The sequence below is a fragment of the Eschrichtius robustus genome, chromosome 17 (genome assembly GCF_028021215.1).
Source record: "Eschrichtius robustus isolate mEscRob2 chromosome 17, mEscRob2.pri, whole genome shotgun sequence".
NCBI lineage: Eukaryota > Metazoa > Chordata > Mammalia > Artiodactyla > Eschrichtiidae > Eschrichtius > Eschrichtius robustus.
In genome coordinates this window covers 76,229,163-76,246,936 of record NC_090840.1, presented here as the reverse complement: position 1 = coordinate 76,246,936, position 17,774 = coordinate 76,229,163, and the positions used below count along the sequence as shown (strand labels likewise).

At 46.7% G+C, this 17,774-nt stretch overlaps 1 protein-coding gene across 2 annotated transcripts in view; it reads left to right on the top strand.

Moving 5' to 3' along the window:
• Positions 1 to 17,774, top strand: part of ASAP1 (ArfGAP with SH3 domain, ankyrin repeat and PH domain 1) — a 350,516-nt gene that overhangs the window by 65,740 nt on the left and 267,002 nt on the right. For both annotated transcript variants that reach the window (XM_068525312.1, XM_068525311.1), the window contains one exon: positions 16,450 to 16,576. In XM_068525312.1, the coding sequence (XP_068381413.1) occupies positions 16,451 to 16,576 (126 nt within the window). In that variant the 5' untranslated portion in view covers position 16,450. The remainder of the gene's footprint in view (positions 1 to 16,449; positions 16,577 to 17,774) is intronic.

Below are 17,774 nucleotides of genomic sequence, written 5' to 3'. Positions count from 1 at the left end.
GGCTAGAAGAGTTGGTCCCTTTTTAGAATCAAAGAATGTGAAAGATGGCCTGGGCCAAATCTTCCGTGTGTGTGTGTAAATGAGTATTTTTGTATGTGTTTATACTCCACTGTATTCCCCAGAGAATAGGGCAAATTACATGATAGAATAGATGACCCAATGGAAAGATATATGCATAAAATGCGTAAAATTCAGGACACAGATAACACTGGAATAGCAAGACTAAGTGTGGTGGTATAGCTGTGTATACCACAGGACCTGTAGATTTGAGACTGCAGATTTGAGACTGCAGATTTCTCCCTGAGCTTTTATACATATATTATTATACATGCAGTTCTTCTATGAACATTATTATATTTGTTTTTTGGTGAACATATGTATGCATTTCTGTTGGGTTTATACCTAGGAGTGGAATTGCTGGCTCATATTATTCTTTGATTTTAATTGACATCATCAGAGCAAATAATAATTATAAAAATAGTTTTATGGAAAACAAGGAAGATTCGCATTTCAGTTCTTTGGGTTGAATGAACATTTATGGAACACTGATGTCTTCTCGCATATATTAGCTTATTTAAATTCACAACAACCTCGTATGTTGCTGTCTTTAGCCAATTGCAGAGATGAGGAAATTTGAGTCTTTTGCCTAATGTTCATACAGCTTGTATATAGTAGTGTCAGGATTTGATCCCAGGTCTTTTGTTTGTTTGGGTTTTTTAAAAAAATATTTATTTATTTATTTGGCTGTGCCAGGTCTTAGTTGTGGCACGTGGGATCTTTAGTTGCGGCATGTGGGCTCTTTAGTTGCGGCACGTGGGATCTAGTTCCCAGGGATTGAACCTGGGTCCCCTGCGCTGGGAGTGCAGAGTCTTAACCACTGGACCACCAGGGAAGTCCCCAATCCCAGGTCTTTTGAATCCTAGTCTGTGTTCAGGTTGGTCATGCTGCTTTCCTTGAGAAGTTGGCATTTTCTGCAAAGCCTTTGGGCACCAATACTTTTTGTTTTATGTTATTTTTACTGGTCTGATTGAAAACCCTCCCAAAGACCTGCACCTGGCATGGTGCCTAGGCTATAGCATCATGTCTCAAACCTCTTGATTACAAAGCTTCATCATTTTGCATATCACTTCTTATTGAGACTGGCGTCAGTTGAGCAGAATGGTTTGCCCTCACTAGCAGATGCAGGTATTTGGAATTTCTTTCTTGTGGGGGGTGTGTGTTAGCAAATTTCTACAGTTTTTTGTTGGTTTTTTTTTTTTCTTCTTCTTCTTTGGAAAGAAGTAGCCCCTTCACACTGTTTCTGGCATAACTGCTCCCTTCAGCTTGCTGAGGTCTTAAAAACCAGCTCACCAAACCTGTTAGAATTGAGTGTAAAGTAAGAGAAATAAGGTTGAAGTGAGAGCTGAGGGGGCTCCTGTGATTAAATGCGTGAATTCTGGTGCATGGACTTTGTAGAAATGAATTTGGCTCCCTGGGGATCTGCGTGCTTTACTTCCTGATTCCTAGGTTCTAGAAGAGATGAGATGGTGTGTGTGTGTGTCCACATGCATACATGTATACTCTTTTTTTTTTTTTGGCTGTGCCCCTCGTCTTGCGGTATCTTACCCCACCAGGGATCGGAACCTGGGACCTGGCAGTGGAATCGCGGAGTCCTAACCACTGGACCTCCAGGGAATTCCCACATGTATACTCTTTTTTTAAAAAAAATTTATTATTTATTTTATTTTATTTATTTTTGGCTGCGTTGGGTCTTCGTTGCTGCATGCACACTCTCTCTAGATGCGGCGAGCGGGGGCTACTCTTCGTTGCAGTGCGCGGGCTTCTCATTGCGGTGGCTTCTCTTGCTGCGGAGCACGGGCTCTAGGCGCATGGGCTTCAGTCGTTGTGGCACGTGGGCTCAGTAGTTGTGGCGCACGGGCTTAGTTGCTCCGCGGCATGTGGGATCTTCCAGGACCCAGGCTCAAACCCGTGTCCCCTGCGTTGGCAAGGCGGATTCTTAACCACTGCGACACCAGGGAAGTCCCACGTGTATACTCTTAGAAAAGGAAAAAGTAGGGTAAAAATTCCACCCAAGTCCCACATGTATACTCTTAGAAAAGGAAAAAGTAGGGTAAAAATTCCACCCAGGTCTGGAGGAAGGATAGTAATAAATTTTAATAAATTTTAATCTGAATTAATCTAAATTAATCTGAATTCTCTCTCTTCTCACTTACTTCAACACATACACAGACACATAGCCTATAACACAAGATAACAAAATAAAATTAAAACCCTTTACCCTCATAAAGAGTATTTGGGTTACCAGCTCTAGCCTTCCATAGTGTGTAGAATATCAGATATATTAAGCTACAGAAAAAAAAACAGTGTGGAAAAATCTTTCCTTCCTCCAAATGTTTTATCCTCACTTACGTCATTGTGGCTTGAATTCTTAAGAACCCTAATAAGAAGGAAGGATAATCAAAGAAAACCCATTCTTGACCCCAAAATACTGTACCAACCTACTGTTGCGTTATAAATAATATAATCGACTAGTAAGTATCACATCTATCTCTTGTAAACGAACAACGAAACTGCAATTCTTTGTCAAGTGTGGAAAGACCACTACCATTTGTCTTTCTGGCAGGAAAAATAATTCTGGAATTTTAAATGATTGCTCTGGAAAGACTGGGCAGAGCATTGATTTTAAAACAGAGAAGTCTTTGATCTTTATCATCTTATTTCCTGTTTAGAATCTGTTCTGTCTCTTCTCTCTCAACCAAATTGTGCAAAGGTTGTGTAAATAAATTTGCTTCTTCAGAAATCCAGTCTGTGGAAGCCTAATGGCTCTTCTGTGGCTGTATTTATGAAGCATTCCTGAGATGAAATTTAAGTTCTTATAATATGTAATGCCTGTACTTGGTAAATTGAGACCAGTCTCTTCACTGATTCTATAACTCTGCCAAATAGGCCTTGGTGACTGTCTCCAGAATAATTCAGTAGAACCTCTAAGCCTCTGAATATAGAGTCTAAAACACAGAGGACAAAATGACTCTGGTAGAATCCTTAGAATTTGACCACTTCTGAGATTAGCTCTTTTTATACATTCTTAGTTAGTTAAGTATGTCCATAGGTCCAGTGTATAAACTAGGATTATATTTCAACTGCATATAAAGAAAAATCCAAATAAAGTGAGCAATTAGGGTTTTTTCCCCCTCTTTCTCCCAGACCAAAGAAGTCTGGAGATAGTCCAAAGACAGATGGTGCCTCCATGGTTATCAGGCACCCAAGCTGTTTCTGTCTCTCCGGTTGAGCCATCCTTATCATATTATCTCATGATCCAAAATGGTTGCTGGAGTGTCAGCCATCACATCCACATTACAAGCAGCAGGATGGAAGAAGGGGGGAATGATAACAGGGGTCCTCCTCTAGCAGAAGTAGTTCCTTTTAAAACATTTCCTCAAAGGCCTACATAGTACTTCAGCTTACATCTCATTGGCTAGACTTAGGCACACAGCTATACCATCTTATAGTGGAGGCTGGAAGATGAGTCTTTTGGCTGAATACATTGCTGCCCTGAATCAAATGGGGCTCTCTTACTGAAGAAAGGGAGACTGGAGAGAGGGGACATAACCAGTAGTCCATGACACATCCAGCAAGGTGCTGTTTGTACAAAGAGTGTAGTATAGTGGAAAGGGCTTGAACTTTGAATTCAGACAGACTTGTGTTTGAACCTTAGTTCCTCCACTTACTAGGTGCAGGACCACTTCTTTGAGCCTCAGTTTCCTACCCATAAAACACCAGGAGAGTAATAGCTACTTTGTAGAGTTGTTGTAAGGTTTAAACAAAACCATGTGCATAAGTTGCCTTGTACATGATAGGTATTAAATGGTGGCCATTATAGTTGTTATTATAAATGGGTAGCTTGTGCCTTCTACCTACATCAGCATAGTGAGTATTTTTTAAATTGAGATATAATTCACATAGCATAAAATTTACCCTTTTAAGGTGTCCAATTCAGTGAGTTTTAGTGTATTCACAAAGTTGTGTAACCATCACCATGATCTAATTCCAAAACATTTTCACCACTCCCCCAAATCCCATATCCACAGAGTCACTCCTTCTTCCCTTCCCCCAGCCCCTGTCAACCACTAGTCAGCTTTCAGTCTCTATGGATTTGCCTTTTCTGGACATTTTGTGTAAATGGAATCATATAATTTGTGACCTTTTGTGTCTTTCACTTAGCATAATGTGTTTTCAATTTTAATCCATGTTGTAGCATGTATCAGTACTTTATTCCTTTTTTTGTGGCTGAATAATATTCCGTTGCATGAATACACCACAATTTGTTTATCCATTTGTCTTTTGGACATTTGGGTTGTTTCCACTATTTGACTATTATGAGTAATGCTGCTGTGAACATTCGTGTACAAGTTTTTGCGTGAATGTGTGTTTTCATTTCTCCTGGTTGTATACCTAAGAGTGGAATTGCTGGGTCATATGGTAACACTATGCTTAACCTTTTGAGGAACTGCCTGATTGTTTTCCAAAGCTGCTGCACTATTTTACATTCCAACTAACAATGTATGAGGGTTCCAATTTCTCCACATCCTCTCCAACTCTTGTTACCTTCCAACTTTTTTATTATAGCCATACCTAGTGGCTGTGAAGTGGTGTCTCGTGGTATTGATTTGCATTTCCCTGATGACTAATGATATTGAGCACATTTCATGTGCTTATTATCCCGCTTTATATCTTTTTTGGAGAAATGTCCATTTGAGTCCTTTGTCCATTTAAAAATTAGTTATTTGTCTTCTCATTGTTGAATTTTAAGAGTTTATGGGACTTCCCTGGTGGTGCAGTGGTTAAGAATCCGCCTGCCAGTGCAGGGGACACGGGTTTGAGTCCTGCTCTGGGAAGATCCCCCATGCCACGGAGGAACTAAGCCCGTGCACCACAACTACTGAGCCTGTGCTCTAGAGCCCGCGAGCCACAACTACTGAGCCCACGTGCTGCAACTACTGAAGTCTGCGCGCCTAGAGCCCGTGCTCTGCAACAAGAGAAGCCACCGCAATGAGAAGCCCGCGCACTGCAACAAAGAGTAGCTCCCATTCGCCACAACTAGAGAAAGCCCGTGGGCAGCAATGAAGACCCAATGCAGCCCAAAAAATAAACATTAAAACAAAACAAAACAAAAAAAGTTTATATATTTGGATACTAGACTCTTATCAGATATATGATTTGCAAATATTTTCTCCCATTCTGTTATGTGTATTACCTAATTTGCTCTTTTTAACAAACCTTTGAAGTGGATATTAGTATCCCCATTTTACAGATGAGGAAGCTGAGGCTCTGAGGCAGTGAATAACTTGTCCAGGGTAACACATCTACTAACTGTGAAGATGGCACTGGAACCCAGGAAAAGATTAGCCAGGGCTCTTTTTGTTTCATTGGTAGAAACCCATCTCAGACCAGCTTACGCTAAAAAAGAAGTATCACTGCTCATATACCTGGGAAGTCCAGGACTGGCAGCAGGCATGGGAGAGATTCTGTAGTCCAGTGATTCAAGTGACGTCACCACGACTCTTCCTGTCTCCGCCTCCCTCCGTCTCTTGCTGTCTTTTGGTTAGCATTCTTAGGCAAGCTCTCTCATGTGTGGAAAAGGTGGTCATCAGCAACTAAAGGCTTCCTGGGTCCTTTGAGCTAGACCTAGAGAAGAGACACGTTGCTGTTTACCCTAGCTTCCATATCAGACCCCCATAAAGCTCCCTGATTGACCTTGCTTGAGTTTAATGCCTATCGGAATACCCATCGATGCTGCTTTCAGGAGTCTGGGATACTCTAGACAGCTTGGTCCAGCCCTTTGGTTGGGAACATAGCAACATATGATTGACAGTCTCTGGAGAATCATGTGGAGTTAAGGAGAGGGTCATTCCTAAAAGAAGGGGATTTGTAAGGCAGACAAAAAATGTAATCAGTGTCCTACAAGGTCTGTCTTGAACTACTAAGTTCAAGATGCTGAAATTTGTTGCGGGTAAATGAAAGTTAATTCCCAAAACCAAATAGTAGGGGAAAAGTCAATTTATTCACAAAAGTAAAACAAAAGGTAATTGAAAATAATCATCTCCACATCCAATCAACAGTGAGTTCTCTGCTTTCCACTTAAACATAGCAATTTTATAAATTGGTTTGTATAATACCTCTAAACCTCTAAGACCACAACAAAAAGACTAATTTTTCAAAAACAATAAACAAAATAAAGAACAGGGAACAGAAGCTAAATGCTTCTGTCAGAAGCTTAGCTAGCAATTGTAGAGTTTTTTGTTTTTTTTAATTAGAGCCTCTAGTGTGATTTGGAATGTTCACATTTGAGAAAGATGTTAACCAAGTAGCATATGCTAGGCAGAAAACTCTGCAGTGGGTGGGCAATTTTCTTTTTTCAAATAGAGCGATTCCCTACATTTGACATAATTACAGGAAAATTCTATTATAATACAGCTCATTGTTATGTGGGTTCAAATACATTGCAGGTGAAATCATATTTTTAAAAAGCAACAGCTGGGTACTGTGATAGATTCCTATAATATAGGGTGCCTATAACAGCGGCCCCCAACCCAGAACTAATGACCTCCAGACCGTTCTTGGCTTACAAGTAGATCTTGAGGCAGAGCTGGTGTTTGGGGTTGGTTGTAACACTGATATAAAAAAAGAATTCATCAAATTATAGGATATTATTGCCCTAGGACCTCAGAGAGCTTCTGCCCCAGGCTCCTGGGAAATGAGGCCAGAGGAGGTGAGATGATTTGGCCAAGGAAAAGGATCTGACCTCCCTGGCAATGCCATGTTCCTTCTCAGTGCTAAAGTCACAAAGCTGTCATTTATCAAATTTTTCTTCTTGAGTAATGTTTCAGATGATAGGCAGTTTCGAAAAGTGCTCATAACAGTAGGTCTAACTGGGCTCTGGGCAAATCAGAGAGATAGTCATATATGAAAGGACCTTTTTTTTGGACTTCACATTCATAGGTCACATAGTTGAAAGACACATTTATTTTCTGTCTGAGTTCTTTGAGCATTTAGGCAGTTGTGCTGCAGACTTGTATCTCTGTCTACATGTGAGGACAGGGGCTGTATCTTAGGTGTCTTTTTGGCTCCTGAAGAGTCTAGCATAGGACCTGTTTTGAAGACAAATAATGGTATTAGTAGCTAACATTTATTGATCATTTACTATATACTGGCACTGTGCTATAGCATCTTGCATGGATTATCTCGTTTATACCTCACAGCAACCTTAGGAGCGAGAGAGATCTCCTCACCATCCTCCTTTTAAAGGACGACCTCCTTTGAAAGTGACATTAAGTAACTCGCTAAGGTTAGCCATCCCTGTTAAGTGGCAGGGCTGGGATTTGAACCCAAGTAATCTGAACCCAGATCACACATTCTTAAACTCTGGGAGGATTATAGTGCTGCTCAGTAACTGTGAACGGAACTGAACTGATGGCTTCCAACCTAATATCTCTGCGCCCACTGGGGGATGTCCTCAGGGACTCGGGAGACAATGGTCTTATCTCTGAAAATGTCCAAACAAGGAAAGGGAGAGTAAAGTGGGTTTGGCAGAAGGAGAAATCTCATCTACGCTCTGTGCTGTAGGGCTGCCCTGGGTTGGGGGAGGGGAGGGTTGTTTACTAAAACGTCACGACTGACTCCCAATGTTCAGGTTACAAAACATCTCTCTCCTTATTTCTTGTGACCTCTAACCTTTTATAAAGGGGCTCTTAAGGAAGGGCAAAGGGTGGGAGGGGAGGACTTAGAAGGTCCATGCACCGACACTGACTGCCCTCAAGCTCCCTGGCTTAGCTGGTTTTTGGAGAGCAGGAAAGAAGAGAAAGAGGCAAGACAGTGATAACAGCGGTGGGTGTGACTCCGGGCTCATGCTGTACTCACAGTCTTCTTGCTCAAAGTTAGGGGAATCAGTTAAGTGGTCCTATGCCAAATTTTATGTAGTTACAGTTTTTTTTTTTAATAAATTCATTTTATTTATTATTTATTTTTGGCTGCATTGGGTCTTCGTTGCTGCCCGCGGGCTTTCTCTAGTCGTGGCGAGCAGGGGCTACTCTTCGTTGCGGTGGGCAGGCTTCTCACTGCGGTGACTTCTCTTGTTGCACAGCATGGACTCTAGGCGCGCGGGCTTCAGTAGTTGCAGCACGAGGGCTCAGTAGTTGTGGCTTGTGGGCTCTAGAGCGCAGGCTCAGCAGTTGTGGCGCACGGGCTTAGTTGCTCCGCGGCATGTGGGATCTTCCCGGACCAGGGCTCGAACCCACGTCCCCTGCGTGGGCAGGCGGATTCTCAACCACTGCGCCACCAGGGAAGCCCTGTAGTTACAGTTTTAAATGGTAGGCAAATGTTGACAGGCATTCCTTGATACCGTGATGCAAAGACCAACATAATCCGTTCTTAAATGGGAGCTTCAGATACTTTTCTTAATGGCAAGGTCTTTAATCCCTTCCTTGAAATGTAACTGGTTAAGGTGGAGGAGTGGGGCAACCCTTGGGAACCAGCATACTTGGGGTCTGGCCCTGATTTCCCACAATTTTGCCAGGGAATGCTGGGCAAGTCATTTAACCACTGTAGAATCTGTTTCCTTGTCCGGAAAGTGAAAGGGTTGGTAACCATATTATTCTTGAAATTCTTTCCAACTCTGGTAGTTTATGATGATGTCAGATGATTGGAGAGACTCTTTAAGAACCAGGATTCCTCTTTCTAGTTCTCCTCTCCCAATTTCTCTTACACCCCTCCCCCAAGGTAAATGCTCATTCATTCATTCATTCATTCTTCCCTCCATCTGTTCAGTACGTATCTCTTAAGCACCAGGGGCTCTGGGATTGTAACAGCAAATGGAAAACCCCCTGGTCTCAAGGACCTCACGGTCTAGTGGGAGAAATATCAGTATTTGGAAAATAGTGCCTTGGAAAATGGTGCCATGGAAAAGGGTCATAAAAGAGGCATGTTCTCAGTCTTGAGTTGCACAGACGTGGGCCTGAGTAAGTGTGAGCCACTAAACTGAAACTAAGAGAAATTCATCAAAAAAAAAGAAAAAAGAAAAGAAACCTGGATGTTCTTTAAGTGTTTCTCATTTTTCAGAATCCTGTATAACACCACAATTTTTCTTCACTGGATGTTGTTTTACTTATATTAGAAAAGATGTAGCTCATAAAAAAAAGCTGGCTCGATCCAAAACACATTTATTGGGGATCCACAGGGAACCTGTACTAGGCAGTGCCTTCCATGGGGAAGGAAAAGCCTGCAGGGTTTGGTTTCGGACCGGCTGTGAATAGCAGTTCTCTGTTTATTAACTGTTGTCCTTGAGGAGATTGGCATCTGAGTTCTCAACAGACAGGGTGGGCCCTCACGAGGCTATTGGGGGAGATTTCAGGAGATGGTGCTTGTAAAGTGCCAAGCCTGGGGCTCTAGGAATCTCTTGTCCCTCCCTTAGTTCTGCAGGGATGTAGGTGATACAGATAAGGGTACAATTTAGTCTCCTTGTGCCCTCAAGGATTGACAGTCCGGGAATTTTGTAGTGCAGGAAACTCAGTAGGAAGATGGAGTTCTGAGCCAAGCCCCTCCACTAACAGAGTTATTTGTCTCTGGGCAGGGGGCGGGGTAGGGGTGGTTCTCATCTCTCCACGTGTAGGGAGTCTGAAGTCCCTCCCAGTGATGCCAGTAACCTTCACACAAAGTAAGAGAGCCTACATTGCAAACGTCCCTGTGAAGATTAATCCCAACTGGAGGAATGGGGCAATAGGAGAGTGCTCTCCAGACCAGCCAAGCCTGCATTTGAGTTGGGCTTGTAATGAGTTCCCCAGTAGGAAAAAAGATAACACATCGGCTCCAACAGAAAATCATCCTAGGGCTGTGGACCCATTGTCCGGAGGCTGATCACATGGCTGTGAAATCGGACCAGTCTGGCTCCACCACTTGCCAAGGTGACCTCTAATCTCCAGGTTTCCCCCAGGTATAAGATGGAGATAATACCAGCACCTGCTTTATGTGGTTGCTGTGAGTGTGAAGTGAGGGCAGGCCTGCTGCAATGCAGAATCGTGCAGGGCATATAGTAAGCACAACAATTGTTAGTTGATATTATTTTCTTACAGGATAGAGCAGAAATATATTCCTGAGTTCTTTCAGTTGATAGTTACACCAGGATTCTGAGTCTTCTGGGTCCCCAGCACTCTGCCTGACTTTTCTTCCTTATCTGCCTCAGAAGGAACAGTCAGGGAACAGAGAGTTAGTTTTTTGTCTCCAAACAAACCATATTCTCCTCGTCACTTACTGAGAACACTCCAGTGGTTTTACTTGGAGTATTTAAATAAAGTGCATTGGAGACTAGAATAGGCTCTTTTTTTATTACATGAAATAGTATAAGCGTACTTGGGATGCACTCATACAAGGCACATGAGCGAAGCAGTCTGCAGTGTAGGTCGAATATGGCAACGTGAGCCTGACAGTAAAACACGTGGAATCCAATGCATCCCTCCCTGCTTCTGCCCCCCGCAGCGCTTTCCTTCCTTCCCACACTTTGTTAAGATGATAGAAAACAAATTAATAAGGTATCAGGTGAAATAAGGAACTAACAGTACTTTCTTTGGTTGCCTGAGTCGGGAAAGACATCTAACGGAGTAGCACTATGAGAGGTATCATCGAGAGCCTGATTTTTGCAGGCAGTAGAAAAAGCCCTGGATTTCGTCTGCTGGGCTCTGGGACATTAACTTGCAGTGAGATCACCTTGTGTCTTGGTTTCCATTATTGTAATGCTCCCACGTCACGACTGTTAGGTGGATGAATTCAGACACTGCCTATATAACAACCAGGGCAGTGCCTGGCCCAGGACGGGAGCTCAGAAAGTATTGGGTTGGCCAAAATGTTCGTTCGTAACATCTTATGGAAGAACCCGAACGAATTTTTTGGCCAACCCAATACTATCCTACACCTCAGTATCCTCGGGTTTCTCTCTGGTAAGTTTAGGATAATCATACTTACCTTATAAAGTTGTCATGAAGTTTAAAGAAGGATATGTGTGTCCAAAATGTTATACTTAGCAAAGCATCAGGTATATTGCAGTTCTCAGTAAATTTTTTTTTGGGGGGGAGGAATATCAGAATTTTTATCTCCAGATAAGGTTTTCAATATTCCCATAATACCTGAAAAGTATTGTCCACTTATGATGTCTCAGACCCTGTTAAGCACTTTATGGGCTTTAGCTCATAGACTCCTGAGAGCACTAAGAGATAGTTAATAACATTGCCCCCATTTTGCAGATGTGAAAACCGAGACTCAGAGACATGAATTACTTTAACGAGGTCTAATAGCTGCTATGTGGTAGAGATGTGAGGCCAAGTCTTCCTCATGAGAATCAGCCTATAACTCATGCTATTATGAAACAAATGCCCTGTTCTGTCCTCTAGAAGTTGTCTTGGTCAGAATATCCTTCTTTACAGGAACTGTGTTCCATGAAAAAGAGGCTTTAATTTTATGGCCTCAATTCAGTTCTGATCCTGATTAGTATTCATCCTATTTGATTCTAGATACTGTTCATTTACTTCCAGAATCCATCACTCATGGATCTCACCTCACAAGGGATACTTACAAGAATAAGCAAGGTCTCTAAAGACGGTTCCCAAATCTGAGATCCCAGACTTTGGGAATTACTGTGCAATCTCCCCTTGCCCCTCTTCTTTCCCCCTCCAGGTGATTAATTTAGGGAGATATCTGAGTCTTGGAATGAAAAAAGATGTATTTATAGTCATACTTCACATAAAAAGGGAGTTTAAAGGGAACTAACATTGGCTGATTATTCAAACTGCTTTATCCATACCTTCTCACTTTATTTCACGTAACACAACCTGCAGTGTAGTAGTTTTATTATTACACTAATTTTGCAGATGAGAAAACAAGGCTAATAAGTGACAGAGTAGAGATTCAAATCCAGGTCCCAGTTAACACAAAGCATATTCTCTTCCCACACCACCCATTGTCCCTGTCCCATGAAGGCACTGGGAGCCTTTGAGGAATGCTGTAATTCCGGAAATCCCATCGGCTTGGGCCGCTGCCTAGCACCGTGGATCAGAGTACCAGTAGCTCCTCTTGGTTTCTCGTGCCCAGAGAGCACCTCACACCCCCTCCCCACTCTGCCACCCCCGGTGCATTGTCAGCTATCTTGTAAATGCACCTCCTCGGTTGTTAGGCAGATGGATGAGTGGAGCCTGCAACTGGGAACCTAACTCAGACAATCCCTGATGACTGAGGGGTCAGTAGTGCCATTGCTGACCAGGGGAATAAGCCATCGCTATTCTTACCGCCGCTTTTCAAGGAGAAGTAAAGTATTCTGTAAGGACCATTCTCACCTTGGTCAGCAGTGCTCAGAGTAAACAGGCATGCTGAGTCCAAGGATGCCGAACGGTGTTTGATGGGGATGATGACGAAGAAAACAAAGAGGATGTGTGCTTTAGCCAGAGCTGGGTGCGCACAAGTATGCGTACACACGTGTACGAGTATGTGTGTGTATTTTTCCTGGCTCCGGAAGGGATGCTGTGTATTTCTGAGCAGCTCTGCACAAAGGAATCCAGCATTTAAGTTTTGCCTGCATCAGATTCTGTTCGCAAAAGATAGCCAGCAATGGTTTTCGGGGCATGGTTTCAAATTTAAAAAGGATTATGGCCCATGAACCCTAGAAATGGTGGGTGGAGGTGTGAACCTTTGAAATTCTAATTGCAGCCCAGTCTAAGGAGGTATATATTTACCCGGGCACAATATCTCATTGTTCACATACTCCTTTCTTGGCCGGAGGAGATGGGGAGGAGGAGCAGATACATAACATAATCTTCAAATGAAACTGAAACAATTGGTGGCAGCAGTTTGGACTCTGGTGAATTCCGTCAAGAAAGAAATCCCCGCTGTTGACCATCGCAGTTAGCTTAGCTTGTTGTAACAATCTTTATTCCTTGCGTCTGTAGAGCTGAGGGGATACACAGACTCAGCTCCAGCTGGGAGGGATCTGTGTGGTCATTTTGACACACCCACCCCCTTATTTTACAAGTGATGGCACCAAGGCCCAAGGTGACAGCATCAGTTATTAGGAGAGAAAGCTCTGGAATCCAGGCCTCCTGGAATTGAGGCAATTATTCACTGACTCTAGGCTTTTCATAATGGCTCATATTTATCGAGTGTTTACTCTAAGCCATACATATGGGATGGAAACAGCTACCAGCCCAGAGGAGGTGACAGGCATTCGATGACAACTTGGAATAGAGGGAAGAGTAGAAATAATGCAAAATCAAAGTCTAAATTGATTTCCAGACTAGAGGAAGGCCTTCCTGGAATGGATGGAAGTCTAAGTGCTGGGTGTTGGGCTCTCAACTGCTGCATGGGGTATCATGCGGTTACTGAGGCTCAGAGAGCTTAATTAGCCCAAGCTAGTGGCGGCCATATTTGCTCCAGTCACAGAACCTTCTAGATGCAGGATGACCCAGTTAGTATATGGGAAAAGAGGTAGGATTTTCTTCTGGTGGCTCATACGCCAGTCTGTCAAAAACAGCACATGAGCAAGTGACCTCCAGGTGCAGGTCTTTTCTTTTTTTTTAATATTTATTTATTTTTGGCTGCATCGGGTCTTAGTTGCGGCACATGGGGTCTCTCGTTGCGGCGTGCGGGCTCTTTGCTGTGGTGCGCAGGCTTCTCTCTAGTTGTGGCACATGGGCTCCAGAGCACCTGGGCTCAGTAGTTGCTGAGCGCGGGCTTAGTTGCCTCCGTGGCATGAGTTCCCCGACCAGGGATCGAACCCGTGTCCCCTGCATTGGAAGGCGGATTTGTTTTTTTTTTTAGAGGAGTTCCTTTATTATTATTTTTTATTATTTATTTATTTATTCATTTATTTTTGGTTGTGTTGGGTCTTCGTTTCTGTGCAAGGGCTTTCTCTAGTTGCGGCAAGCGGGGGCCACTCTTCATCGCGGTGCGTGGGCCTCTCACTATCGCGGCCTCTCTTGTTGCAGAGCACAAGCTCCAGACGTGCAGGCTCAGTAGTTGTGACTCACGGGCCTAGTTGCTCCGCGGCATGTGGGATCTTCCCAGACCAGGGCTCGAACCCGTGTCCCCTGCATTGGCAGGCAGATTCTCAACCACTGTGCCACCAGGGAAGCCCTGGAAGGTGGATTTTTAACCACTGGACCAGCAGGGAAGCCCCCGGGTGCAGGTCTTAAATGGCCTGCAGTGGCCATTTGGCTGTCTCCCCAGAACCTCAGCCTTGGTGCGTCCCAAACCAAACTTTTAAAGTGTGAATGAGGAGAAGGAGGGTGCCTGTTTGCTTCTTTACTTATTTTTTAGAATGCCTCTCAAAACTGATGTCTCAACACCTCACTTTGCCAGGGAAGAGTCTTTATTGGTTTATGCTGCCTTACCAAGGCCTTCCTTTCATTAGCTGAAATGCTTGCCTTCCTAACATAAATGAGCAGTTCCCTGGAGGCACAGTGCAGGTTCAGGACAGCCAGCACAGGTAGACAAAACAGCTGGAACTCTCACAGTGGCTTTCCTGTGCACAAAGCACTTTCTCATCCGTTATCATTTAACAGCCTCATGGGGTTGGTGCCCTCATCTTTCCTCTTCTTGGGAGGCAACTGAAGGCCAAGATCCCATAGCCAACAGCACGAGGCAGCCCCTCATTCTCTTTTCCACTCAAGATGTCACCTTGTGAGAGAGGCCTTCTCTGAACACTTTATACCACAGCACCTGCATCACTTTGTTACTCTGTATGTACTCCACTTTATATTACGTAAGTATTGCTTGTCTGTTTCCCTACTAGAAGGTAAGGTCAGGAGAGCAGCTCATTGTTATTGCGGAATCTCCAGGGCACACAGCAGGGCCTCACTAAATAGTTATTGGCGGTGAGCGAGGAGATGCGTTTTCATTCAACAATCACTCCCAGGCCCAATGCTAAGACAGGTCCACAAGGTCCCTCCCTGCCTTGAGGCACTCCGTTGTAGTTTGGGGAAGGTTGTCAGACAACAAGACAACCATACAAGATGGCAGGAACTCAATCCCAGGGGAGGCCCCGGGGCCAGCCTTCTGCCCAGGGGGGGAGCATTTGGGAGCTGAGTTTACCGGGCGGCTCCCATTGGCTCCAATTACAGGAGCCAATCCTGAGGCGCTTCCTAAGGGCCTAGCTTTTTTTTTTTCAAAACCAATTTCATCCGCAATCAATGGTGAGAAATTAAATGGATTCTTTGGACTAAGTAGATTGAGCAAAACAGCCATCTGCCAGGGCCGAGGAATGAGCAATCTGTTGGTAATTTTTCCGCTGAAATTTGGCATCTGCTTGGCGTTGTACACCATTTGCACCTCGGGAAATGCCTTTTACACCCCTGACCCTCGTCTGTTCTTCAGGTTAAAAAAAAAAAAAATGCAAATGAAAGATTAGAAAATTATAAAAAAGAAAGAACCCTTCAGTGTCTTCACTTAGCATTTTAGCGACTTAAGCAAACTGCACAAAACTAGCCTTCCAAAGGCGGTGAGCGCCCTGAAAGGGAGTGAGGGCCGGAGCCGGCGAGCGGGCAGCTGCAAGCCCGGCCGCCGGGCCGGCTCCTCGCTGCGGCCGCGGGGGCCGCCCCGTGCCCCTGTCGCCGGGCCCGCGGCCCTCGCAGCAGGAGGCGGCTCTCTGGGCCTCGCTTCCTGCACGCACACTGGGCTAAAAAAGAACGCGCACAACTTTTTTTGGTTCCCCCTTCTTGCGAAACGCTCGAGTAACGAGCTCACCGGAGTAACCCCTCCGGGGGCGACCGGGGACGCGGGCTTCCGCCGCCCAGCGCGACCCCCGCCCGGGAGCGGGCGTCGGAACGTGGCCCGGGCGGCGGCGCGCGCGCGCGCGCGGGCGGGGCCCGGGGGCCGGGCTGGGAGCGGGGGCGACGGGGCGGGGCGGGGGCCGCGGCGAGGAGGGGGCGGCGGCGCGTGCGCAGAGCACTTCCTTGTTTGTCCCCGTGACTGTAGCGGGAGCGCCGCCCGCCTCCCGCCAGCCAGCCAGCGGGAGTGTGTGCTCAGTCAGTCGGTGTCCGCGCCGCCGCCTGTCAGAGAGTGTGAGGAGGCAGCGCTTGCCGCCCCGACCTGCCCAGCCCGGGCCCCCGCGCAGCGCCGCGTCCCTTCCCCCGCCGCCGCCGGCATGAGCAGAGGGAGGCGGGTCCCCGAGAGCCCCCTGCCTCGCGCGCCGCTCGGAGTTTGAAGGGCCCCGCGCCGAGCGCCGCCGCCGCCTGCTTCGGCCGCCAGCCCTTTCTCCTGCCGCCGCCGCCGCCGCCGGGATCTCGAGCCGCGCCAGGCCGGGCGGCGGGTGGCGGGCTGCACTCGGGGCGTTCATGAGCCGCCGGCCGGCCCGCGGCCCCGGGAGTCTGCGCCGTGACTCACCCCCCGCCCCCGCTTGTGTCTCGCCCTCCCCGGCAGGATGCCGGACCAGATCTCCGTCTCCGAGTTTATCGCCGAGACCACCGAGGACTACAACTCGCCCACCACGTCCAGCTTCACCACGCGGCTGCACAACTGCAGGAACACCGTGACGCTGCTGGAAGAGGTAGGTCGGGGCCGGTGCCCTCCGCGCACCCCGCCCCCCCCCGCCCCCGGCGCCCGCCCCCCAGCCGGGGACCCCGGCCCGCCCGCTGGGATGCCTCTCTGCCTCCCCTCGCGGCCGCCGCCTCGCAGTTGGATTGTTTCGATTTCCGAGCCGGGGAGGATGGGGATGTTGGGGCCTGGGGAGCCACACCCCCTCCGGGACCCCCTCCGCCCACCGCGCTCCCAGGTGATCGGAGGACTTGGGATGTGCAGCCCCCGCCCCATTTTCCCCGGAGCTGGAGGTGGGGAGAGAACTGAGCGGGCTCTGGACAGCCCGAGGCAGAAGAAGAGGGAAGTCCTCTCCCTCTCTTGCGCCCTTCCTGGGTGCTAAGGAGGCTTCTAGGCGCTTTCCACATGCTTGTGACCCTCTCGTAACCCGCGAAGTAGGTGGTGTCAGGCCACCGAGGGCAGAGGGAGGCGAAGCCCTGTGGCCAAGGTCACTAGCAAGGGACTGGGAGATGGTCAGTGAATGCAGCTCTCCAAGGCCCGGCTTGGCCAGGCAGGCTTCGCTGCATAGGCGAGGGCCGGTGGAAAAATCCCAAAGGAATGAGAGGGGGCTCAGGCCGGGACTGCCTCCACCCCGGGATTCCTCCCTTCTAGTCCTAAAGCCCTGGGTGGAAAGAGATATCTGTGCAGACTGCTCCTCACCCTCCTCCCCTGGCCGGATGGTTTGGTAGGGTTTGAGGCTGCTGCGCCAGCAGGATCTGCCCACAGGGAACTCCTAAGCTGTGAATGCAAACCCGAGGCTGATGGTGACTGGAAGAGCTGGCTAGACAGGAAGCAGGGAGGCCTGAGACTGCAGAAAGAACAGCCCCTCTTATCCAGGTCCTCCGGGGAACGGTTGTGGGTGCCCAGGGCAGAGCCAGGGGTGTAGCAGTTTCCTTTAAAATTTTAAGTGAATTAGTGATTGGGCAGAGTGGGTAGGTAAGGAGGAACCCACAAGCCGAGGAGCTGCAGAAGCCTCCGAACCTCCATAAAAATAGGACATTTGCCCTGGAACTCTGCACCATCTGTAAGTGCCATGAAGCACCACTACCCTCCAAAGGAGCCAAACCTATTTCAACTGAAAAAGACAGCATTGGGGGAAGTTAGGAAGGCAGATCGTTTTCCCTGCGTAGATTATTATTGTGTGGTTGGTTTACTTGAGGTTTGGGAAGCGC